The 25,271-nt window shown below is 48.8% G+C and overlaps 3 protein-coding genes across 3 annotated transcripts in view; all 3 read right to left on the bottom strand.

Annotated features, from left to right (window-relative positions):
• Window positions 1-10,199: 10,199 nt before the first annotated feature.
• On the bottom strand, window positions 10,200-16,648 carry taf6l (TAF6-like RNA polymerase II, p300/CBP-associated factor (PCAF)-associated factor). The gene is given in 12 exon segments (XM_084461203.1): window positions 10,200-10,799; window positions 11,239-11,735; window positions 11,845-11,973; window positions 12,383-12,515; window positions 13,209-13,429; window positions 14,049-14,210; window positions 14,212-14,324; window positions 14,433-14,483; window positions 14,582-14,732; window positions 14,843-14,929; window positions 15,355-15,560; window positions 16,573-16,648. Coding segments are annotated over 11 exon segments (2,073 nt in total). The 5' UTR covers window positions 15,529-15,560; window positions 16,573-16,648; the 3' UTR covers window positions 10,200-10,444.
• Window positions 16,649-17,340: 692 nt separating this feature from the next.
• On the bottom strand, window positions 17,341-18,567 carry cth1 (cysteine three histidine 1; the record flags this gene model as incomplete). The annotated part of the gene is made up of 2 exons (XM_084461156.1): window positions 17,341-18,351; window positions 18,559-18,567. 2 exons carry the CDS (start codon window positions 18,565-18,567, stop codon window positions 17,341-17,343), a joined length of 1,020 nt encoding a protein of 339 aa, XP_084317282.1.
• Window positions 18,568-21,272: 2,705 nt separating this feature from the next.
• Window positions 21,273-25,271, bottom strand: part of mta2 (metastasis associated 1 family, member 2) — a 38,535-nt gene continuing 34,536 nt past the window's right edge. The window contains exons 15-19 of the mRNA XM_084461196.1: window positions 24,266-24,494; window positions 23,583-23,672; window positions 22,750-22,868; window positions 22,436-22,578; window positions 21,273-21,918 (exon numbers count right to left, since the gene is read on the bottom strand). Of these exons, the coding sequence (XP_084317322.1) occupies window positions 21,771-21,918; window positions 22,436-22,578; window positions 22,750-22,868; window positions 23,583-23,672; window positions 24,266-24,494 (729 nt within the window). The 3' untranslated portion in view covers window positions 21,273-21,770. The remainder of the gene's footprint in view (window positions 21,919-22,435; window positions 22,579-22,749; window positions 22,869-23,582; window positions 23,673-24,265; window positions 24,495-25,271) is intronic.

Below are 25,271 nucleotides of genomic sequence, written 5' to 3'. Positions count from 1 at the left end.
GTGGACTCACTGGAGGTCACAGTTTTACCTGTATTTGTTCTAATCCCATAACGTTAGTCAGGTGCTCTACGTGTTTCTAGTTCAGGGAGGCATTTAGAAAGGTCAAAGGTCAAACACACACACACACACACAATTCTTCAAAGCTACGCCTTTTTTTCTACAGTCAACGATTCATCATTCGGCCAATCAGTTGAGTAAGGCCTGTCTAACTGATCCACATTACTGTACACTGTACATATACATCAGAACGCTCCAGCACTGCCAGGTGGTGTCTAGATATCAAGCATAATTACAGCAGCAAATCAATAACGCAGCCTAATGCAAGAGATTTACAACTAGTTAGGAAAAAGCTAAATTGAGGTAAACAGCAAGGCTACTGGCCAAGTAGGAAGGCTTATGTTTATGATTCTATTATGATTTATGTGGAGCACACACACACACACACACACACAGACACACACACACACACACACACGCCCTCCTCTCCTTTCACACCTGGGCTGAGCCGTACGAGAGACTGACGTTCGGTCTGCGGTTTCAGAGCCGACGTCACGCGGGGCTTATTGCAAAACTGCAAACAAGCAACAGGGTGAGATCCACAAGCTCCGCGCCTCCCCGGGGAAAGTAGGCCAACACGCCGTCACACACGGAGGTGAACCAACGACCTGGGGTGCGTTCAAATTCAGCTAACGGAGGCGAACGTTAGTCACATGTTTTCTCCAAACGGTCACATTTGAACGGCTTTTAATGAACGTTCCAAATAGTTTGTATAAACGCAACGATCTCCATCTGGGAGCACATCTCCAGTAAGCCTGGGTCCATTGTGATCCTCGTGCCGTTACTGGCGAACTACCTCTCCAGACTGTTAGCTTCTGTCAGCAAACGTTTGCGGCGAACGCAAAGCTAACGGAAAATAGTTTGCTAACGTTCGCAAAAGTTCGCCTCTGTTAGCTGAATTTGAACGCACCCCTGGACGCTCTACTAGACACACAGCAGACATTGTGTCACAAAGATCATATCGGTGACCAACCACAGTACTTAAAAGACTGCTACTGGTCAGGTTGTTTATAAAACCGCGCAGGATGTTATCATCCAACAGCCACAACGTGTCACACGCTGCATCCATGATGTTTTAACAGACAAGTGGTGACATGAACGATAGAACTGCTCGAACTTCCCTCCTAGGACAGCCAGGAGAAGGGGGAGTAACATTGAAGGCACATGCTAGGAGCAACGTGAGCAAGGCTAATGGAGTTAGTGTAACTATGAAGGAGCCATAGTAGACCCAGCACAACAGGGTGCATACTGGGACATACTGTACCATGCATGCAGTCTTCACACCCCAATGCTGGATTTGGTCTGCCTGTTCGTCTCGGCTTGTCTGTGTGTGTATTTCTAGTGGAATGTGTAGCCTATCTAGTCTTTGTACTGTAAGCGTACTTGTCTGTCAGTGTGTGTGTGTGTGTGTGTGTGTGTGTGTGTGTGTGTGTGTGTGTGTGCGCTCGTCTCCATGAATGCACCTCAGCAGTCATACGCAGCGCTCCATCCGCTCCGGTGATTGAATCAGCGTGCATCATGGGAACAGGGCGCCCTCTCCGACAGGCCGACTTCCACATGAGTAATCGATTGCCTTTATCAAATTAACTGCCAGTTAGGTTGATAAACAATGTATCCGCTTAACAGAGCTGAAAGACAACAACGGCCGAGGAGCTTTCTGGAATGTTCCTAGCTGAACTGCAGACTAGGCAATGTGCGTGACTCGGATTAAGTCGAACTTTAACTCAAACGCTGGAGAGCATCCTTGGGACTGCGTTAAGATAGAGGAAACTGGTCTGCAACACCACCAAGGATCGATGTGGTCAAATGTAGGAGGAAGGAAAAAGAAACAAAAGCTATCGGGAGACAGGAGGGCCCCTGTTGATTGCGATGGTGATGGCGTGTTGTAGGGATTCGTGCACAGTGCCTGTGGGTACGTTGTGGTTTGTTCTGCGCATTCCTATACATTAAATATCAGCAAATGCAGCCTATTAGAAAGCATCACTCAGAACGCCAGGAGAAATCGACTGAATCAAGTTAAAACCCATTCACATTGTCACCTCCGGCGTCCACCGGAAACCGAAACAAACGCACTACCCATGAATCAAGCATAATGGGTGTTAGGTGATCCTGAGGAGGTGGGTCGACTTTTCAGAACACATTTTTTTTCTAGTGTTTGAATTCTCAACGGTTAATTTCATTCACTATATAGTCCACTACAAGATACCCACAATTCACGTTGATTTCTAGTGAACAGAAGATGTACCCTACAGTTCCTCCCGTATACCACAATGCAACACTGAGAAGAGTCTGAAATGTGTGTGTCTCACGCTCAAGGCGTGACACTTGGCAACCGTGTGCAGGACACTCCATAGGGAATAGGGAGTGAGTGAACGATTTTGAACACACCTAAGCTTTTTGGACTCTCTAAATTAGTGTTAACATTCTCTTTGGGTACATGCCAGTGATCTTTAAACCAATCAAAAAGCACAGATTCCTGAGCCCCCACCTCCCCCAGCAATAGACTGATCCGATTGGCTGAGAGGCCCCAACCAAGTGTGATATGGGTCACGTTCAAGTGCATCATTGCTGCTGATGATAGCCGTTACTATGGGATAACTATAGGATAACTGCACCTCAGTCTTTCTTGTTTGATGTTAGGATGTCTCCTCCATAGAAGATTTTGTCTAGGGGCCCCAAATGTCTAGAGCCGGCCCTGTACAGAAATGTAGGCCATGCGTTGTGTTGTTATATAATCAGCGTCATGCACACTGATGACAATGAATGTGATGAAGATAATGGTGTCGAAGATCATCTTCAGCCACCTGTTCCATCCTGTGCACTTGACTTTTAAAGCATTTGATTTATGGCCCCTACAGTTCTTCAGCAAGTGTCCTCAAGGTTTTGCACTTCCAGCTCAGGAGACATCACGGTTGGAATAGAAACCTAATGTTAAAGACAAGAAGGCGCTGGAGGCATATAGGCTATATGCGGAAGTATGAAGGGTGCGTCGATAACTTCATAACCCTGGAGGAGCAGATCATACTGTAGGCTACTTTAAGACTGGGGTGGTTTAATGGTTTACCAATAAATCGATGGAAAGGTGCAAATAGAGTGACAACAAATGTAATAATAAAGGCTATGTTATTATTATTATTAGGCTATTTGATACGGGTTGGGTACAACCGTCTCATCTCGAGCGTGACAGTCGCCTAACGCACTTTACCAATTATTGAGACAGTAACAAAGTTGTCAAACGGTATTGACAAAGTCTACGACATGAATTTAGATTAAATCGACCGTTTTCTTACCATTTTTTCGTGCATTCCAGCATCAGTTCTTGACAGGACGCAGTGAACTGGAATTTGGACGCTTTCTTCCCGACGCGCTGCAGTCTCTTCCAAACCGAAGTCATCTTTCAAACCTTCTTCTCATAAGGACTCGATTAGAGAAACATTTGTACAAACCGACGTCGATGTATCCTATTCATCTGTCCCTTCTCGTGGAAAGAGACACCCACCACCTCCTCGTCTGGTCTGATGTCTCAGCTCTGCTCACATGTCCCGAATGTCACTTAGCAAAACAAACGCACGCTGATGCACATGTAGGCGACACAGCCAGACCTACCCAGCTAAGTCACTGGCTGATTCATGCATTGTCTAGTGAATGCATGAATCAAAATGTATTTGTGCTCTTATTAAATATTCTACATTGACTATACGCTATTACATCAATACAAGGGGTAAATATATGTATTACAATAAACGCACTACAGACGGAAGCCTGGTGCGTTCTAAAAGGATAATAGTTTTTCTCAGAGGAAGAGAGAGGTAATTCACTAAGTTGGGGAAACATTCGAGAGAATGAAATGATATCTGAAACGAATCCAATTGCAGTAAGCTCACCATCAAAGGCTTGATTAGAGCCCCTGGTGGAGGGACTTTTCCAGGTTACTGCAGTTTATTTATAATCAGTGGCCGACATATTCCGGCAGCTGGGCGGTCTGCCACAGAAACAGAATACACTTTCACTGTTCCGTAGGCTGTCCAATAAATAATGTGATTTATAGTAGCCTACAGAACTGAACAACGTCCAAAACGCTTGTAACTTTGGGTGGGCCAATTTGTTATGTCAAAAATGTTGGAAAACATGTTGGAATAGGTTTAGTTAGCCTTCCACAGGGGTATAGGTGGGGTATTTGGTCAGGTTTAACTGGTTGATAAGGCCATGCACATAACTCGTGTCGGGGAACAACACCATATGTGATGAAGTCCCTGTTAAAAGAGTGATGGTCTCATTCTTATGAGTGCTGTGTGGATTTAACCTCCCGTCTGAGCAAGTACATCCTCCCCCCAGCCTCTCACCCAGGCGGAGGTGCAGCTGGGTTTGGGTGGGAAAAGAGAGGAAGAAATAAGGAAGACTGGATGGAGGGGGGGAGGGGGTCACTCAGGGGAATCCCAAGTCTCCTTTTAGCTGCCCAGCCAAGTGTCCAATATGTTTATCTCTGGAACTATTCCTGGAGTTGTATTTCCTGGTCTAGTTGCAATTGCAGAACATTACACTTTGGAAACTTCTTATAACATCATGTTATAGACCAAGGAGTGTGCATTTGATCCACCATCTTAAAGACTAGGACTGAGCTTGCAGACTTTAATTGGGTGAGTTTCAACAAATGTTGACTAAACAAAGTTATACTACACCAACAAGTTGACACATTGCTGTAGGACATTGTAGGAAACAAGAGTGCTTGAAACCAAGGTTACAAGTGTTCAAACGGGATGAATCAGAGAAAGTTCAATAGGATGGCCTGCCCATGAATCAAGCGAAGGCAACCCCACACTTGACTGCTTAAACAATAGCCTGAGGAATTCATTCCAGTTACTCAACTTAGCACAAACATAGTCAGCCTAAGAATTGAGACTATATCTTCATAATTCACTTCTTTGTGATGGGCTATTTAGAGTGGGTTATTTAGAGGCAAAAAAAACAAACAAACATCCACAACAATATATTTCCTGTTTGCCGACCACCCATTGGTTGCTGCCACTTCCTGTTTCGCTCTCCTAGGACCCTGCTGGGTGAGTGAGTGCCACCTAGACCACAGGATGTGCTAGGGGGGGGGTAATTGTGTGCAGTAGACAGCTGACCAATGGTGGAAGAACCAATTTTGTGGGGGATAACCAGCTAGTTTTCCTTAATTATCATGACTCATCATCCCAGACTGGGCGAATCATGCCTCTGATAAGATATCCTTCTGATAAAGATACCGCATGTCTGCGTCAATGCTAGTGAATGGATTGAGAGTTTTAGTCACACTGTGTGTCGAAGCGCCCTTCCAAACTGAATTCCCCTCGCAGTTCACGAGTCAAACCGATTCTGTAGTATGAAGTTACCAAGTAGCCTCGTGTTACAGTCTCAGAATGTGACCTGGAGAGATTGACTACCAAGTGACTCCCCAAAGAAATGGCTGCCGAGCGCTGTCTTTACTCGGTGAAGACCACAACATGCCTGTCTCTCTAGGAGTGGACGCTATGCTAACATGGTGATACACAACTGCTGGAGAGAGAGGTCAGAGCATTCTGTTATGCTCCCATAGTCCTCCCACATCGATATATATAGACACAGCCGGACACCTGCCACTTGTCCGTCACAACTAGAGAGGGCAACAGTCAGCAAGAACCCAGAGACGCGCTCCAGAAAATGTAAACAAGGTCACAAACAAGCATATTCGTCAAAGTCAAAGGAACGACACCTTCTGAAAAATGGACAATCACTAATGATTTGAGCAGATGTCCAGCCATTATCAACACGCTCACTCATTTAACATAGTCAGATCTCCCTACCGTCTAAACTTAGCTCTGGCTCGATCTATGGCCTTTGAAAGTGCTACTATAGCAGACATACTGTTCTGTATAGTGTGTCTGGAGCTGGAGGACGTGTGTGTGTGTGTGTGTGTGTGTGTGTGTGTGTGTGTGTGGCGACCGCTTCAGCATGCATGAGTGTTCTGTGTTGCCGCCCATTGCACGTGTGTTGTGTATGTCGCAAAGCTGTACGGCCTGAAATAAATGACTTTGAAAGTGTGTGTGTGTGCGTTTGTGCGCATGTGAGGAATTAACACTGCAAAGACATACATCTTTGGTGACAAGAGGGTCACATGCTTGTCATAAATCCGTCCCCCAGCTGACCTGGTCATCCATCTGGCCAGTGCATACCAGTCAGTCCCCCTCAGAGTTCATACTAGGAAACTGGACATGAGTTTACTTTAAGCCTGTGACTCAGCTAAAACGAAACAGGAAACCGGTGGGGTACCTAACACATGACACAGGAAATGGAACCTTTTTAACTACTTTCTTGTGGTACAATATATGAAATATTGCATAATACATTGTTAGAGCAAGTAGGTACATGATAACGTGCTGACATAATTTAAAATTATACCGTGGTTCAAATGATTTAAGCAATACAAGTATCAATAAATCAGTCACCAATTCTCCTCAACTGTCAATGCATAATGATCAAAACATTCCCAGAATAACCTAACGAGAAGCATGACCTAATACACAATACTGGGAATGATATGTTTATAGAGAAGCTGTGTGTGTGTGTGTGTGTGTGTGTGTGTGTCTAAGGAGGGACAGGACTGCCAGTACTGGGCACAAGCTCTGAGTCATCGTGGCCAGAAGAGTCTCACACAAACACATCCATAGAGACTCAGCAGCAGCTCTGACTAGGGCCACTGTTGAAGCACAATAAAGCCTCGCGCGCTATTGGAATTATAAGTCAATATGATTTGAGCACCAATGGCGACAAAAAAGACTATTGACTTGAATGATGACCACCTGGTTTAGTCACAGCATGGAGTTGGAGAATATGAATGTTGTTTTTTCACGAGGCAGACCAGTTATGTTAATGGCCTGATAAAGAAGGCCCTGGTGTTACTATACTGAGTTGGTTAGTGTAGCATGTAGCAGTATGATAAGACACTCCCTGACTTATCTGGATGAAACATCCGACTGTACGATCCAAACACAGTCTAATCAGCTATGTTCTCACACGTCGGTTTCTTAACATCACATCAATCATCAAACACGCCTGTATAATGATCTCTGGTGAATGAAGGAACTATCAAACAACGGAATCACACAGACTACCGCGAGAACGGCTCAAACTCAAAATGGTTTAGCCTGACACCTAGTGGTCATGTTAGGCATGTGCGTGTCCTTGGGCTTGGGTGCGTGCAAGCCCTGCCTGGCAAAGAAATCTTATACCGAAGGTGTGTGAAGGGCTAACGCCTAAAAACAAACGGGTCTGAATGTCATTGGAGTTCATCACGTCTTTGGTTGTTGATGTGAGGAGTAAAGGGACATATTTATTCCTGGTTACCGTAGTACAGGAAGAGACATGCGGCCTATGGGAGTGGGTCAGAGACAGAGGTGGGGATTGGTTGAGAGGTGCGGGAGAGGGCGGGCTGATCGAGGGAGGGGGGGCAGGGCTGGTCAGGTGACGGGGGGCAGGGCTGGTCACACGGGGGGGGTCCAGGCGGGTCCGGGCAGAAGAAGATGGTGGAGATGGGCAGGGAGTACTGCGCCTGGCGCCCGGCATCCCCGCCCAGGACCAGCTCGTCCAGGTCCGCCCCCTTCAGCTCCACCTCCCGGGGGCCGGAGAACAGCCAGATCGCCGCCTGCACACGGGGAACCGCCAGTACGGTGTCCCGGAAGGTCAGAAGCACGACGAGACCCACCATTAAATAGCCTGCGAAGAAAGGAAGACCAAATAACAAACACAGTCAATTCAACAACATAAATCATATCAGGCATCACATCACGCTCAAATCAAACTATACTGCGTCTAGTCGTGTCAGTCGTACTAATGTACATAAGGTGTTTAAATCACGCCTCAAAACACACATATTCTTTGGCGTTTTCCTGACATGGCCTAAGAGACTTGTCCTTTTTCATGTGACATGAAATGACTGCGTATGTTTTACTATGTGCTCTTTGTGTGTTATTGTTGTTCGACTTGTACAGCACTTTGGTCAACTTTGTTGTTTTTAAATGTGCTTTATAAATAAAGTGGTATGGTATGGTAAGAAATAAGCATGATCAATAAGTATTAGTAGTGGTCAGTGTTGGTCGTCCAGTCCCCCTCACACGTGGTCATCAGTTTGAGGGTCTCCCTGGCGCTCGGGTCCCAGCCCCTCCCCAGCGTGTAGCCCCCCTGGCCGATGGTGCTGAGCGTCAGGAAGCAGAAGAAGAGGGCGTCCAGGAAGCTCCACTCCCCTTCCAGGAAGTAGAAGACGAGGGCGGGCAGCAGGAAGAGGACGAGGGCGGCGGCGGCGGCGAACAGGCCGGCGTGGAGCTCCGACGCCCGGGCGCGACGCATCGCCCAGTGGGTCTGGAGGTGGCGCACGGGGGCGTGGCTTAGGACGGGCGCCAGGAGGTGGGACAGGCAGGAGAGGAGGAAGAGGGTGACGGGGATTCCCAGCGAGCAGTAGAAGATACAAAACACCTTGGCCTCCTCGGACACCGGGGTGAAGAAGTCATAGCCTGGAGAGAGAGAGAGAGGGAGAGAGAGAGAGAGAGAGAGATAGAGAGACAGAGAGAGAGAGAGAGAGAGGGAGACAGAGAGAGAGAGAGAGAGAGAGAGGGAGAGAGAGAGAGAGAGACAGAGAGAGACAGAGAGAGAGAGACAGAGACAGAGAGCGAGGGAGAGAGATAGAGAGAGAGAGAGCGAGAGAGAGAGAGAGAGACAGAGACACAATCAGGCACTCCCTGCCCTTATATAAGATACCATTAACCATAAGATATTGGGCGTTACAGCTGCGAAAATGCACAGAATGGATCAGAGTAAGCATGACTCCACGCACGACTTTGTCCTAGCATACATTCCAAGCCTGTCGCAATTAGGGGTGCACCGATATGAACATTTTGGCCAATACAGATAACGGATATTGGCCGGGTTTCACGATAAAGAACCTTCTTAAGGAACCCCTGCTTAAGTAACCCTTTATATGGGAGTTAAGAAGTACTTTGGAGTTAAGTGCTTCTTAACTCGTTCGGGAAACCCGGCCATTAACATTACTGTTATGGCCGATAACCGATATTTACCGATGTCGATATAAAACCAAGTTTCTATGATAATCAAATGTTATAAATACTGAAAAACACATGGAAACACTGTCTCTATTACCAAAACATCTGGAAAAGCATATAAATCATAGATTTACCATATTGTTTCCTCTCAACAACAACACACACAACAGCAGCTAGACAGAAATAATCACCAGCTGTTCACATCGGCCCTGTTTTGCATATCGGACCGATACCGATATATAAAAAATAGACATCGGCCGATACCGATATATAAAAGAAATGACTAACATCGGCCGATACCGATATGATTTCCGATATATCGCGATATATAGTCGTAATCTGCGATAACGCACCTATACGCATTCTAAAGCTCCTGGCGCCCCGTACTGCGTCTCACCTGTGGTAGACAGAGTGACGATGACGAAGAACAGCGACGTCTTGAAATCGTAGCGGCACTCCTCGCTGCCGGCCTCCAGGAGCGAGACGCCGCGCTGGTCGGTGGACAGCAGCTGCCGCAGCAGCTCGTCCAGGCGGGCGTCGCCCACGCAGGCATGCTCGTCCAGGAACGCCTGGCGCAGCCGCCGCGTCCGCGCCCTCAGCGCCTTCTCCACGGGCAGCTCGATGGCGGCGAACGCCAGGCCGCCCAGCACGGTGAACAGGACGTAGCCCAGGGCCAGGAGGAAGAAGGCACGGTCGCGGCAGGACCGCCGGAACGCCGCCAGCCACCGCGCCATCGTCGCTCCGACTGGCCCGCCCGCCAGCGCCGCTCGGACACACGTAACCGAACACGCCAGACCCGATTTAGCTGCTCAACTGATAAATATTTAACAGAGGAGTTGGTATCACGTTCCACTGAGAGGAATCCGGTGAACGCAAACAAATGCTGGAAATACAACTGTCATACACATGATGTACCTAGAACGAAGGTAGTAGAAACCATTCGAGATTAGTTATAATTATGACAACCTTTATTCAAATGAGACAGTAATATGTACAGGGTAACAAAACACAAGATGGCGGTTGAAGGTTGTGCCTTTAAAGCTTCTCTTAGCCCTTTGGGGGAAGCGTGTCTTTTCCTTGTCCACCGACTCCGTTTCTCCACAAGCTGACCCCAGCTCCATCATGGCGAACTGCAGTGGTCTGCGTTGACCGCTAGTCTCGCCGCCCGCGTCCTCGGGGTCTGAGGCGTCCGTCCCCAGAACCTCGACCATCGTCCTGCTGTCTCGTCTCCTGGCTTACCTCTTCAGTCCAAGTGGGGGGGATGGGGATGACACAGGGATGAGGACAACACAGCACGCCCCCCCTACCCCCGTCTCTTAAAGGGGCAGGTGGAGGGAGTAGTGCGAACACGCCCAGCGGCGGACGGGCTTCCCCACCCTCCCGATGACGGGCAGCTTGTGGGCGTAGGCGCGCGGCGGCGCCGCGGACAGCGCCGGCGGGGTGAAGCTGGTCTGGAAGCGGCGGCCCTGGCAGCGCCGGCCCATCTGGCGCCCGCCGATGAGGAAGGCGAAGGCGGGCGGGCCGGCTTGCGGCGGCGGGAAGCGCGCCTTGGGGAAGACGTCGCGCGACGGACCCCCCGCCGGGCGCTGGCCGGGCCGCGAGGACGAGGAGCGCGAGCGCTGGACGGACGAGGACGATGAAGAGGAGGAGGAGGAAGAGCGGGCCAGAGACCTGGGTGGAGGAGAGCGGGCGGAAAAACGTCGGTTGGTTTAACCGAGTTACAGCAGGGGGGCATTTCAGCCCTCAAGAGGTAAAAATACAGCACTTCCAGGATAAATATCAGCATTTTGAGGATAATTTTCATGAAATAGAATGAAAGACGCTAGTGGTGATACTATCTTGGTCCTAAAGGAGACATTCTCAATACATTCACTATTATAGGTGACTATAGCCATGTTTCCATCCACTTTTCAATCGAATTGTGTGAGGATCGCTAAAAATATGAATGCGAATAAAGCCGGTGAATCGTTTTTTGTCGATTTTCATGACTTTTAATCGAATTTTACTGTTTCCATGAGGCATTTTTAATTCGATAGAACTTAATTCGCATAAAACGTGTGGATGGAAACATAGCGCATAGCGCAGTAACTGCGTGAACGGTTTCGTTTACCTTCCGGAGGAGGTGGCGGCCAGACTGGGCGGGGCCGGCTCGGTGCGCGGGCTGCCGTCCTCCTGGCGCGGGCTGATGTTCAGGTTGGCGGTGAGCTGCGGCATCTTCCTCGCCGTGTCGGGGTTGGCGGCCGGCCCCGGCGGCTCCTTCCTCACGTCGGCGGGCGCCGCCGCCACCGACGGCGGGTAGCCCCCCGGGCCGGGCCCCGTGCTGAAGCGCACCGCCAGGCTGTCGCCGAAGAAGGAGTAGAGCTCGCCGTACATGGCGGGCAGCGGCACGGGGGTCCACTCCTCCCAGGGGCAGCCCGCCCCGCCCGCCTGGAGGTGGCTGGCGATGCCCAGCGCCGGCTCGGACAGGGGCTCGGGGGGCGGGCTGAGCCCGGGGGAGCTCACCCTGAAGCCCGTGGCGCCCCCGGAGCCCGGCTGCACGCCGGCGCCGCCGTCCGCCGGCTGGGACAGAGACAGGGCTTTCATTTTCAGCAGGCGCTCTACCGCCACCTAGGGAGAGACAGGGTGAACAGCACCCGGGGGGGGTGAAGTGAGTTAAGCGCTGGACTCCATGCGATTCACCGTACAGAACGCCGACGGGTTTGCTGGGCCGACTCACCAGGATGGCTCCGTAGACCTTGTGTCCGTCTGCTTTGACCTGGGCGTTGGACACGGAGTGGTCGTCCAGCACGGCCTGCAGGTTGGCCCAGTAGGCCGGCAGGTGGGGGTACAGGACCCGCTCGACAGCCTGAAGACACATCGGCAAAGACAGGATGACCGGCGAAAGGCCAGGAAAACACGGTCCAAGGAGAACCGACAGCAGGCCATGTTGATTAGGGCTGGGTATCGAGTCGAATTTCAAGAATCGATTCGATTCCGATTCACAAGGCTCAGAATCGATTTTAGCTGTAACCTTAATTACATGACTGTCAAGTTATGCAACACGTCAATACTAGGGCTGGGTATCGATACTGATTTCCAAAAATGAATGAATGAATGAATGAATCATTGAATGAATTAATGAACTATTCATACCTTCATTTATTCATTCATTCATTAAATAAAAGATCGATTTTGGGATTCATGAATCGATGAATCGATTTTTTAAACCCAGCCCTAATGTTGATAAACGAGTGAGGACGCGGCGTCTCTCTAACCTTCCATCCGAGGGCGTGAAGGCCCACCACGGCGCCGTAGTGAGAGCACAGCGGGCGGACGGGGTCGGACAGAACCTTCTGGAGGGACAGCAGGATCTGGTGGTACAGGCCGCTCACCAGGTCGCCGTGGGTCCTAGTGACAAGGGACACGCCAGGGATGAGAGAGAGGACAGGGTCCGACCAGCGAGCACTCGTCCGCTCCCGGCTGCTGTGTGTGTGTGTGTGTGTGTGTCGGCACTGCCGCCTACACCGTGTGACGTGTGCGTGTGTCTCGCTGTGTGACAAATAAAGATGTTTGATGTTTGTTGTTTTGTATTGGGCTCGCTACGTTGAGGATGCAGAAAAGCGCCAACTGCCGTTCACAAGAGTGACGATGTACTCCTATATCCTATAAGTTTACCTCAGGAGGCAAACGCCATCTCACACACAGTAAACCCGCACAGTGTCGGACTAGCCAGTCACATCTTTTGTAAAGGAAAAATCTTACTTGGTTTAGTTTAGATTTCAAAGAACACGCTGAGTGGTCGGTCAAGCTGGTTTTAAACAAAGGTCGGACTCTAGCACAGGAAGTGAATCCGGGCAGAGTGAGTCAGATGTGGACGAGGTCGATAGGTTATACAGTGAAAAAGGAAGTGACGTAGTTTCAGGATGAAGAGGACAGGGAAGTGATGTCACACAGGAAGAATGTGTAGTTTTAACACTCTGATCTATGAGAACGAACTACAGAGTTAGAACAACAGTCAAGTAGGAAAACAGAACACTTTGGTGAGACTTGAATTTCATTCACACTTTACCGGAGGGGACGGCGGGGGGGGGTGGAACCTACCAGAAGATGTGGCTGAGGAGGAGGGCAGCGTAGTCCCGGAGGGTCCAGTGGTCGTTGAGGGGGTTGATGGAGGCGGCCAGCGGCTCCAGGATGCAGTACATGACGCTGGACACTAGGCTGCGCACGTAGGAGCCCAGGTACAGGTAGGGGTTCTGGACCAGGCTCTTCACCATGTGGAGGAGACGGTTCAGCTGCTCGAGGTCGTGGCTCACGGACTTCACCTGGGGGGGACGGGGGACGGAGGAAGTGTGTCTCTCTGTCTCTCTCTCTCTGTCTCTGTCTCTCTCTCTGTCTCTCTCTCTGTCTCTCTCTCTGTCTCTCTCTCTGTCTCTCTCTGTCTCTCTCTCTCTGTCTCTCTCTCTCTGTCTCTCTCTCTGTCTGTCTCTCTCTCTCTCTCTCTCTGTCTCTCTCTCTCTCTCTCTCTCACACACACACACACACACACACACACACACACACACACACACACTCACACACACTAAAGAGGCCCGTTTCTAAGAAAGTCTAGGATGGAAAATCCTTGGGCTATATCCTGTGATCTGTTTAGTCTAGGAGTGTGTCCAGGTAGTGTCGCATAGCCAGACCTTTGTATTTCGTTAAACCAATCACAATCGTCTTGGGCGGCGCCTTTTCCCCCCAACGGTGCCCTTGCAAAATGGTGTGGGGGGATTGAATCTGATTTGAGAGGCTTATCCCAAAAACCTTCATCCGTTGAGCCAGACTAATGTTCAGGAAACATGACGATCAGAGCTGCACCAACCAACTGGACAACAGCAGTGTCTGGACCCTAACTGACCAGACCGTACAACGTGTAAACAAAGCAACGTCAACCAGACTCACCCCGCTGATGACATAGACGAAGTACGGGAGCAAGGCGGCGATCTTGGAGTTGGACTGGAGATCCAGCAACGCCACCTGAGACAGAAAAATAGAGAGAAAACACATCCAGCAGTTACACACCACCTCATTCCCTCTCTCAATACAGCTTCTGTCACAGTATGAGGATGATGAATGTCGCTGCCTTCATGAGGTGCGGGTCCTCTCCCAGAATGGCGCGCGTGATCTGCTGGTAATACTTCAGCAGGTCGTCCGAGAGGGTCTGCACCGCACTGGGAACTGTGGGGGGGACGAGAGGAAGAGGGTCAGCTACGCAACACATAAACCCCGGGAGGAAGCTGTAAACAACAACAACGACGCAGTCATCACCACATCCTGAGGCCGTACCCGTTCCCTGGGGCTCCAGGTTGCCTTTCCCATCCAGGTAGGACACGTTCACTAGGGCGACAGGGGAGAGTCACAGACAGGAAGTACAATATCACGCTGAACGAAAACTGGCGAAGACGGGTGTAAAAGGAAGCGACTCGTCGTCCTACCTCGCACCATGGTCTCGGCGAGTGCTTTGGGTATGTTGGTGGCCAGAGCCAGCTCCACCAGGTTGATGTCACGGTCCTCCACAAAGAACAGTTCCCCCTCTTTGATGGACCGAAATGGTATGGGGTCTTGGGCACCGTAGCCACAAATAGCCTGACAAATGTGAGGACGGAGCGCAATAATTAACTAACAAAGCAGGATGTTGTCAAATACGCTTTAATGTTGGGATATAGGCTAATATCTGCGAAGCTAGTCTCTCTCACCTCCACATTGCTCCACCGTAGGGCTCTGTTAAAGTCTTCAACCGTCAGCTTTCTCCTCTTGGCGTGTCTCATGAACTGGGAGCTACTCTGTAGGTGAACACGAATACACATTACATTACATTAGTCATTTAGCAGACGCTTTTATCCAAAGCGACTAACAATAATTGCATTTAACGTAAGAAGAGCCAATGTACTACTACTTGCCAGAACTCACAAGTGCATCTTCTTTCTAAAACAAGTGACTAAGAGCATCATCTAGTGCACACAAACTCTCACACACAAACTCCCACACACATACTCTCAGCTACAAACTCTCACACACAAACACTCACACACACAAACACTCACACACAAACTCTCACACACAAACTCTCACACACAAACTCTCAGCTACAAACTCTCAGCTACAAACTCTCACACACAAACTCTCACACACAAACTCTCAGCCTTGCATCGTGAGATTCATGGGTTAAATGGCAACATAACATCCATATGTCTGCTGTCTAACCGACCTGTGTGGCTTCTCGGAGCCGATAACACACGTCTTCGGCCAGCAGTGCGGCCACATCGTCGGCTAGCTCCACCCCGGCGGTCTCGGCCATGAGTTGGACGGACTCCCGGGGCACCTCGGCGAAACGCCTCTCCTCCCGGGGCACCTCGGCGAAGCGCCTCTCCTGCTCCGCCATGCCTTCCCTGACCCGCAGTTCTGCTGGAAGATCTTGAGATGGCGAAAGGATTGGAAACGGGACTGACTTGAGCTTTGTTCTGCGAGCTAGCTAGTAGGCTAGTATTGGTGCGTTCGTTTGTGGTCGGAGGTGGCAAGTCGCAAGTGGCAAAATACCGACTTCCGACCTGTGTGCATTCGAGCTATATACCATTATATCACAGTTACCTAGTTATATCTATATACCATTATATCACAGTTACCTAGTTATATCTATATACCATTATATCAGTTACCTAGTTATATCTATATACCATTATATCACAGTTACCTAGTTATATCTATATACCATTATATCACAGTTACCTAGTTATATCTATATACCATTATATCAGTTACCTAGTTATATCTATATACCATTATATCCCAGTTACCTAGTTATATCTATATACCATTATATCCCAGTTACCTAGTTATATCTATATACCATTATATCACAGTTACCTAGTTATATCTATATACCATTATATCAGTTACCTAGTTATATCTATATACCATTATATCACAGTTACCTAGTTATATCTATATACCATTATATCAGTTACCTAGTTATATCTATATACCATTATATCACAGTGACCTAGTTATATCTATATACCATTATATCACAGTTACCTAGTTATATCTATATACCATTATATCACAGTTACCTAGTTATATCTATATACCATTATATCACAGTTACCTAGTTATATCTAGTGCATTCGAGCAACTGGGAGCTGAGAAACATCCGAATTTGCGACGAGGAAGTGCGAGTTCATGCGGTGTTTTATTTAATAATTCCTAGCAAGTCGCAATTTACCACCTCCGAGTTATAAACGAACGCACCTTATGTTATCTAATTCAGCTGCTGCTTAGCTAGCAAAGCGAGTTAGCAGTGCGTTAACAATGAACATTTCTACTGAAGATGGGTCTTGATTCGAAGCACAGCCAGCACCTACATGAAGTTAACTTGATGTTAAGGATAATGTATCATGCAGTGGTTTTGTGTGATTAAATCACTTACCGCTTCAATTTGTCGAAATTGATAACTGCGAATTTGCATTCTTTTAAAACTACACAGAAGTAGCCGCTTGTTCCGGATAGCCAGACTTTCAAGAGCAGCGATTGGAGCGTTAGACGTTCACTCAAAAATGCATGTGCCCCTCATAGCCAATCCCCATCCTTAGAATGGAAAAACCCTCCCACTTCGTTGATAATGGGCGAACACGTTTTTTGGTACAGAATGGTTGTACAGCCACAAATTGATGATCTTCAATAATGATCTTCAATAATTAGTCCCTGCAAGTAGTGCATTGCACACACGCATTGTAAACTAATTTGGTCATAGATCAGTGCCAGGAAATGAAATGCAAGAGGACTAAATGCTAAAGGATTAAAATGTAGTGGTTTATTTATGAAGTTCAGACATTAGATTAAATTCGAAAACCTTAGTTACAATACTCATCCATAAATACCAACATTAATCAAGTCTAATGTACAACAGTTAAAAAGGTTAAATTTACATAATACACAAGGATGTAGCTAGGCCTGTGAATTGCTGCGCCTGGTGAATTCCAACAGTCTTTGCTAGGCCTGGGAATTCCCAACAGCGTTTAAAAAGTTTAGGACAACGTCAATAACAAATGAAATTGCCTGTAAACCACTACAAAACGGTTTGTAAAACGTTTGTAAAAAAAAAAAATTCATTCACATCCAACCCCCATTAAAACACATGTAGGCTGCATCACCCAACAAACGAAAGCCAAAATGGCGCTGCAGCTCTTTAGTGCTTTTAATTGTCCCAGGCCCCCTTGGCGGCTGAGGTCTGGCTGCTCTCCAGCTGCTGGAGCCGGAGAGCCAGGGGGAGCAGCAGGTCGTTGAGGTGCTGGCTGGAGAAGGTGAAGGCGTTGTGGGCCATGGGGTCCTTCAGCAGGGTGGTGGTCATGGAGGAGGCGTCCTCCAGGTACACGGGCGAGGACAGCTCGGAGGGCGGCGGGGACGGCGTCGGTGAGGGGGAGGACGACGAGAACATCTCCGAGCCGGGGGACAGGTCCCGGCTGCCGCCGAGGAACTGCGATACGCTGCGGCTGGCGTGGCGCGAGCCGCTGACCACGGCGCTGGGCAGGCCGTGCTGGAAGCGGCAGCGCGTGCCGTAGAGGCAGAAGCCGAACGAGCTGAAGGTGCGACACATAGCCCGGCGGTGCTCCCACACCTGGGACGCCGGGGGCCTGGAGGCAGGCAGCGGTGGCGGCGACGGAATCTTCTCAGCATCGGCGGCGTCCGGCGACTCCGGCTCGCTGTCCCCGCGTCCCTCCTCGTCGACGTGGAGGAACTTGCACCTGGTGCCGAAGGGACACACCCCGAAAGAGCAGTAGGTGCGACACGGAACCTTGCGGCGCCGCCAGTGGGCCGGACGCTGCTCAGCGGCGTCGTGGACGAACAGGCAGCGGGTGCCGTACAGGCAGTAGCCGGCCGTGTGGAAGGTGCGGCACAGCTCCGTCTTGTACTTGGGGTGGCGTGACGGCACGTGGAGGTCACGGAGGCCGTGGGCGAACTGGCAGCGCTCGGCATACTTGCAGTCGCCGGTTTCGGCGTATCGGCTGCACAGCTCCGTCTTGTAGCGGGTGGAGTAGAGCCAGGGGATCATGGGGGGAGGGGCGGGGAGGGGCGCTTCGGCCAGTGGGAGGAGGGCCTCGGCCAGGGACAGGCCCCCGCCGGAGCCAGAGCCCTCCGAGGAGAGGAGGTCGTCCACCATCTTCTCGTCCTCCTCGTAGGGAAACAGGAACAGGTTGTCACTGCTGGTCTGAGGAGTAGAACAACATTAGGAACAAAGATGGCTGCTTGGCTTTAAATGGGCCCCTGTAGAATTCAAATTCACATCCATATTTTAACAAATTTAAGTGTTTTAGGTTGAGGCAGCATTTCACTGATTTGGGGACATCTCAAATGCAACATGCAACTAAATTAGTTTATATAAATTGCTTAAATTCAAGAGCAAGCAAGCACTTACCTCAAACATAGCTGCAAATTGATAAGCTATACCTCTCCGTACAATTTTATCTCGTTGTTCGCTCCACCTGTAGTTAGGTCTATCCAAAAGACTTCAAATTTCGGAGGGAGAAGGGAAAATGTATGCCTAAACTACGTAGTCTAAAAGAACAGATTAAATGTATTTACAACGGCATGGACTACCCTGCTTTGTGAGGCCTATGGAGTAGCACGCAACGATTCCCCGTGTCCGCCTGTCTTTTAACTTGACCCAATTCCCATTCCCGCATTCGCTTCAAAATAAGGATCAGCTGTGCAAATGGGGGCGTACGAATCAACCAATCACAATGCAAGATGCTGGTGTTCTATCAGAGGCGAGCCAATAGTGTGGAGGTTCTCAGCGCCGGATGAGATGGGCCCCTTATCAAATTAGCAACTATCAATCAATCAATCAATCAAAGCTTTATTTGTATAACGGGGCACGGGGCTCAATAAACATTTTCCAATTACTGCCTCATTTCTCCAATGGCAAACCTATTGGGTACATAAACACCTAGTCTGTGGCAATTCACACCCCAAATTGGAGGGTTAATCCTTACACCTGAGTGATGTGATAATTAAATGTTGTCTGTTGGAAGAAGTAGGCTAATTTGAGATCTAGATTGCTTTGAACCACTGGAGGTTCACAACTGATGGAAAAAAAGTAGTAATTTCAAGAATATCTGTCCAGAAAATGTCATGTTGAGAGAATATTTAATCCAAAACATAGGCATGTGTATTCTAATAACATTCTCTACGTACATGCATTTTATTTACTAATCATGAAACGCTAAGATCCATGTATAATATGTTGCAATGTTTACAATGTGATGTAATTAACCAAATGTAAGAGGGGGATCTCATTAGGAAAACAAACAGACAAAGAGAGACGGTATACGACCACGAAGAAAAAAAATCTTTATTTCTTTTCTTATCAAGATACATTAAAGGATACAGAGACATTGGAATAAAAAACACTTGAGAAAAAAAGTTTTAATTGTAGCATAATTCTCTCTCCAACATACAAAATCCTACCCCCTCTGCCCCCCCCCGAATCTAGCCCACGGTTACGACCGCCTAACCCACCCCCCCCCCATCCCGAACCCCCCAGGTGAAGGAGAGCAATTTCCACATGTACAGTATTTTATCCCTCTCCACAATATGGAGTAATTACAAGCTTTTCAATTTTTTTATATAAAAAACACTAAAGTTTCCAACGGGCCAGTTTTTCTTCTTCTATTCTTGCAGATTAGTATATGCATTTAACACTTTTAATTTGTTTTAGAAACATTACAAAAGCCCACATTGGGACCAATCTTGCTTATAAATCCATCATGTGACCCCTTCGCTAGCTGTAATAATTCACAATGCCTGAGGGAGAATGAGGAATAACATCCAATTAAGCATTATTCAAACTACTCGCCCCTTTCATAATTCAACAAAAAGGGGAGGAAAATAAAACGATTCAAACCAAATCAACCCGCGAAGGGGAGACATGACTGGAGATTCAATCATCATCATCATCATCATCATCAAAACATGACTTCAGCACCCAAGTCAATACATATTGCTGCTTTTTTTCGTAACACCACCGTCCGTCAACTGGCCTGTAACATACTTCGCCAATGTCAATAAAATCCTAAAGCCAGTCAATTGTCACTTTCCTGTGGCGTTACCTAGGGGGAGGGACCTAGACTTTCACAGGTACAGGTGTTGACATGGGGTCTACCATCTTAGAATAGTCTCCTCCCCCCCCTCCCTTATGGCTTGTTTCTGATTCCTTCATTTAAACAGCACGGCTTCCTCACAACTGAAGTACCTCCAACAAGCCAACGGTATTCTCCCCCCCCCACACACACGCACGCACGCACACACACACACACACACACACATCCCATTAGATTAGATCAACACCAACCCACTACTGATTGAATTCTGTTCAAAAATCACTTCTACCCTGTTTACCTACACAGCCCATTCCTAAACCAAACCTTCCTCCCTCCCCCCTCGTCACTTAGTACTACCGATGGAGAAAGTACCGCTGTTCGCAATCTATATCCTGGAGGTCGAGACCCAACACCTCAAGTCTTTAGGGTAAAGCTCACGGAAGCATCCAGAACATGCGTCTTCAACTGAGCAAAAATAGGGAGAATCTAGTGATAATCTAGTGATAGGGGGACAAGACGGGGCTCAAATTGATTGTGATAATCACCCGGTAAACAGAGTTAGACTGCAACACCTGGGCCAGGGCCAGGGTAGGTGGGGGGCAGGGCCAGGGTAGGTGGGGGGCAGGGCGGGGTGGACCGTCCGATGGCTGACCCCAGGGAGAGGTCACCAAACAAACCCCCCTCAACTGAATTGTGGAGAGATAGCGGGGTTCTGTTGTCATTGGAGTGAGGATGGAGGAGGGGGGGGGGGGGGGTGAGATGGTGCTGAGTAAGTCTAATAAGATAAACAAAACTGCAAACTGACACGTTTGAGGGATGGATAACACACACACACACACACACACCCGTACACACACACACACACACATCGAGCACTTTACTGCCCCCTCCCAGATTTATGACAGAACATAGTAACGTAAGTAAGTGAAGTCTTCATCAAAATAGACCTTTCCGGAAAACAAAACATGCTTAAAAAAAATCCCGTGCCCCCCGTTTGCCCGACCCTACCCGACCCCCCCCATCCCCGACTGAATAGGTGCCACACCCTCAAATGTTGCAAATATTTACACAAATAAGACAGACTTGGAGGAAAAATAAAGTGTGCTTTATCACCATTATTTCAGGATGAGAAATATTTTTTGATTTAAATTACACAGTTAAAAATATTTGCCATTAAAAAAGGGAAGCAAAATAATAATGAAGCGAACTGAAGCCGGAATAAAATACTACAAAGCCCAAAGCCTGGTGTGTGTGTGTCTGTGTGTGTGTGTGTGTGTGTGTGTAAACGTGTGTGTGTGTGTCTGAGACTATGTGACGTGTCATTCAAATGGCTGTGTGTGTGTGTGTGTGTGTGTGTGAGCACACCGGCGCCCGGGAAGTAACAGAAGACGAAAAAAAGGAAAAAATACGAGAGAAAAAACGACTACTGGTATGGCGTGCGCTGCCCAGCGGGGCAGGTGACGGACGAGCGCCCCCCGCCCCCGTGTCCCGGAGAGGGTCTCCCCTTCCCCCCCACCCCCACCCCCCCTCAATCCTCCAGGACGATGGGCTCGCTGGTGCTGGAGGGCAGGAGGGGCAGGGCGGGGGGCCGCGCCGGCAGCTTGATCCTGACGGGCAGGTGGGGTTTCCTGGCCGCCCGGCGCATCTCAGACTGGGTCAGGTGTTTCCTCAGAGCCCTGGGGGGGTGAGGAGGACAGAGAGAACATGGCGGTCGGTCAGTACTGTCCGGTCGGCTGGAGGTCCAGATCCTGGCTCACCCGTTCTACTCACTCACTAAGCCGTCTCATTGAACCATTCGATTGCTATTCTTGCACGTTGCCTTCAGCACTAGATTATGCTCTTAGTCACTTGTTTTAGAGGGAAGATGCACTTGTGAGTTCTGGTGAGTAGTAGTATATTGGCTTTCCCTACGTTAAATGCAATTATTGTTAGTCGCTTTGGATAAAAGCGTCTGCTAAATGACTATAATGTAATGTAATGTAATTCATATTCAGCTCATAACAAAATGTGTACAGTTCCTAAGAGTACAAAAAACTATTCTGATATTCCGAATCTGATATTCCTGTTCTGATTGTGATCAAATCATTCCTATTCAGTCCATAACGGAATGTGTACGATTCCAGAGAGCACAAAAAAGGAAGTAGTCCGATTTGAAAAGGCAGATAAACTTCAGAGGGACAGAGAGAGACCCACCTGGTGTCTTTGGTGGCCACGAACACCACGGGGTTGGGCGCGTCTCCCTGGTTCACCTTCTGACGCTTGATCACCGACTGGGAGGTGGTCCTCATGCCCGACGTGAACGGCCTCCCGTTGGTGGAGAACGGCAGCCCCGCGGCCTGTGAGCCAATGAGAGGGGAGAGGACTTAGGAAAGGGGCGGGTACCTGAGGCTCTGTGTTCACAGAAATGTGGCGCCACCCACGGGATAGACAGATGGTCGACAGGGTTCACACAGCGGGCGTGTAAAAGGGATTATGGGTGTTTCGGGTTCCACGGGGCGTCCACTCACGTTATCGAAGGGCCTCTTTCCCAGCAGGCCGGAGCCGCCGCGGGGCTGGTTGGCCTGGTTACGGTTGATGGGCGTCGGCGCGCCGCGTGGAGCCTTCAGCCGGAGCGGGGCCTGGACGGCTGCGGACCAATCACAGATCACGATACTGACAACGCCAAACATCCCTCAACACTAGGCTAGGATACTGGAATATAGAGATTCAAGATGTATTTATTTGTCATGCATGTGTACAGTTAAAGTGAAATGTCGCTTGCTAGATTATCCTCAATACAGATAAACCTCAATTTACAAATTACAAATATACAAGTTACAACCCACAGCCTACATTGCAGCCTACAACCTATAGCCTAGATTGAGCCTTGTGAATGAAATTCAAGTCTCACCACTGTGTTTTGTTTTCCTACTTGACTGTTGTTCTAACTTTGTAGTTCGTTCCTCTAGAATCAGTCTGTTAAAACTACAAACTCTTCCTGTGTGACATCACTTCCCTGTCCTCTTCATCCTGAAACTATGTCACTTCCTTTTTCACGTTATAAACTATCGCCTTCGTCCCCAAGTGACTCACTCAGCCTGGACTCACTTCCTGTACTCGGGTCCGAATTCGCAAATCGTAACATAGAATAAACTATTGTCTTTGTTTGAAACCAGCTTGACCGACCACTCAGCGTGTTCTTTGAAATCTAAACTAAACCAAGTAAGATGTTTCATTTACAGCCTACAACCTATAGCCTGGATTGTGGAGAAGAGTTATGGACAGTGAATGGCTTTGCGGTCACCAACGGCACGGCGAGCCCCGTGACACAAACGTGTCCTGAGACCGCCCGTCCCCTTACCCAGATCCTTCACTATGGTGGCCAGGGACGGTCGAGGGATGGACCTGTTCTTGATGGGGGCCTTGGTGGCTTTGGGCAGCCTGATCATACCTGCAGAGGGGGGGGGACAGAGAGGGAGGGGGACAGAGAGGAAGGGGGACAGAGAGGATCAGCATCACCCAGATCATACAAGCACGGTCGAGGTGTTTTCGTTCGGTCTCACGTCATTTTAGATCATTAGAAATGGTAAACGGACTGCACTTATATAGCGCTTTTCCACCTTAGCCTTTCCACTCAAAGCGCTTTACAATGGCCTCTCATTCACCCATTCACACACACATTCACACACCAATGGCGGTAGCTGCCATGCAAGGTGCTAACCTGCTCATTGGGAGCAATTTTGGGGTTAGGTGTCTTGCTCAAGGACACTTCGACATGTGGACAGTCGGAGCTGGAATTCGAACCGCTGACCCTTCAAATCAGTCTTCAATTCAAATGCAGGGTGTGCAGCTAAATGACTGTTGCTATTTCGTCTTGCGATTTGTAACGGTGGAGTTGAGCCGTTTAAAAAACGTAATTAATTAAATTAATCCAGACTTTCACGATTATTACATCACAGACCAAAATCGCGCTAACAATTAATACGATGATAAATCTTGCGGCCCTAAGGTAGTGTGTGTGTGTGTGTTTGTGCGCCCACTCACACTCGGCCTTGACGGCGTTGGCGTTGATGGAGGCGTAGGGGCGGCGCGCGGCGCGGCGAGGCTGCAGGATGTCGGTGCAGACGCGCCGGGCGATGCGGGTCAGCTGGGTGGTCTGCAGGATGAACGTCTGCCGGTTCTTGGCCAGCAGCTTGGCGCGGCCCTCGCTCCGGGTGAACGGGGACAGGCCCTGCACCTCCTGGCGGGTCATGTGACCGCGGGGGGCCGACTCCTGGAGGGGGAGGGGGGGGGGGGCAACCATCAGAGGAAGTGGGTGGGGGGGCATTTTGGAATTTCTCAACCCCTCGGAGGGGGAGTGTGTATAGTTCAAGTACTATAATTGATTAATTGTTTTTATTTATGTATCGAGTAAAAACAGTTATCCAAGGGATGACATGTGAATGTGTAAACACTTATTTTCCAACATAGTCCTTTGATATTTACATACAAGACAACAAAAAGACATTTCCACAATACCATAAATTAAACAATAGTCCTAAACTACATGTATGACCTGCCACCTATAGGGCTATCTGGCCACTTTACCCCAAAGATATGAGCGAACCTGACACCCTACACCTCACCCCCTATGCCCTTGTGGACATCTGAGGTGTGTGTGGCTGCGTTCCGAATCGCATACTTCTACTTCTTACTACCAGTACCTACTACAGCTGCCCTTAGAAAGTACGTACTTCGCAAGCAGTAGGCATCCAATTGGGACATACTACCTTGTCATAACATTGCGCCTTGAAATTTGCCCACATCCGTCGCTGTCCATAACGCGACATTCGTCTACAGCTGTCACGACTTGCACATGTGACGCACATTTCCGCTGCGCACAGGATTGTGGGTCAGAATAACCAGAAAAGCCTGCTGGCTTGCATACTGCAAAATACGACCGGATGTAGTAGGACATCCTGGTATTTTTGCCATACTGCATGTGGCATTCTATGTATTGGGACATACTACATCCTGTTTTGGCATACTATATAGTAGGGTAGTATGCGAT

This window comes from Borostomias antarcticus (assembly GCF_949987555.1).
Source record: "Borostomias antarcticus genome assembly, chromosome: 37".
Classification (NCBI taxonomy): Eukaryota; Metazoa; Chordata; class Actinopteri; order Stomiiformes; family Stomiidae; genus Borostomias; species Borostomias antarcticus.
This window is presented reverse-complemented; position numbering and strand designations above follow the sequence as displayed.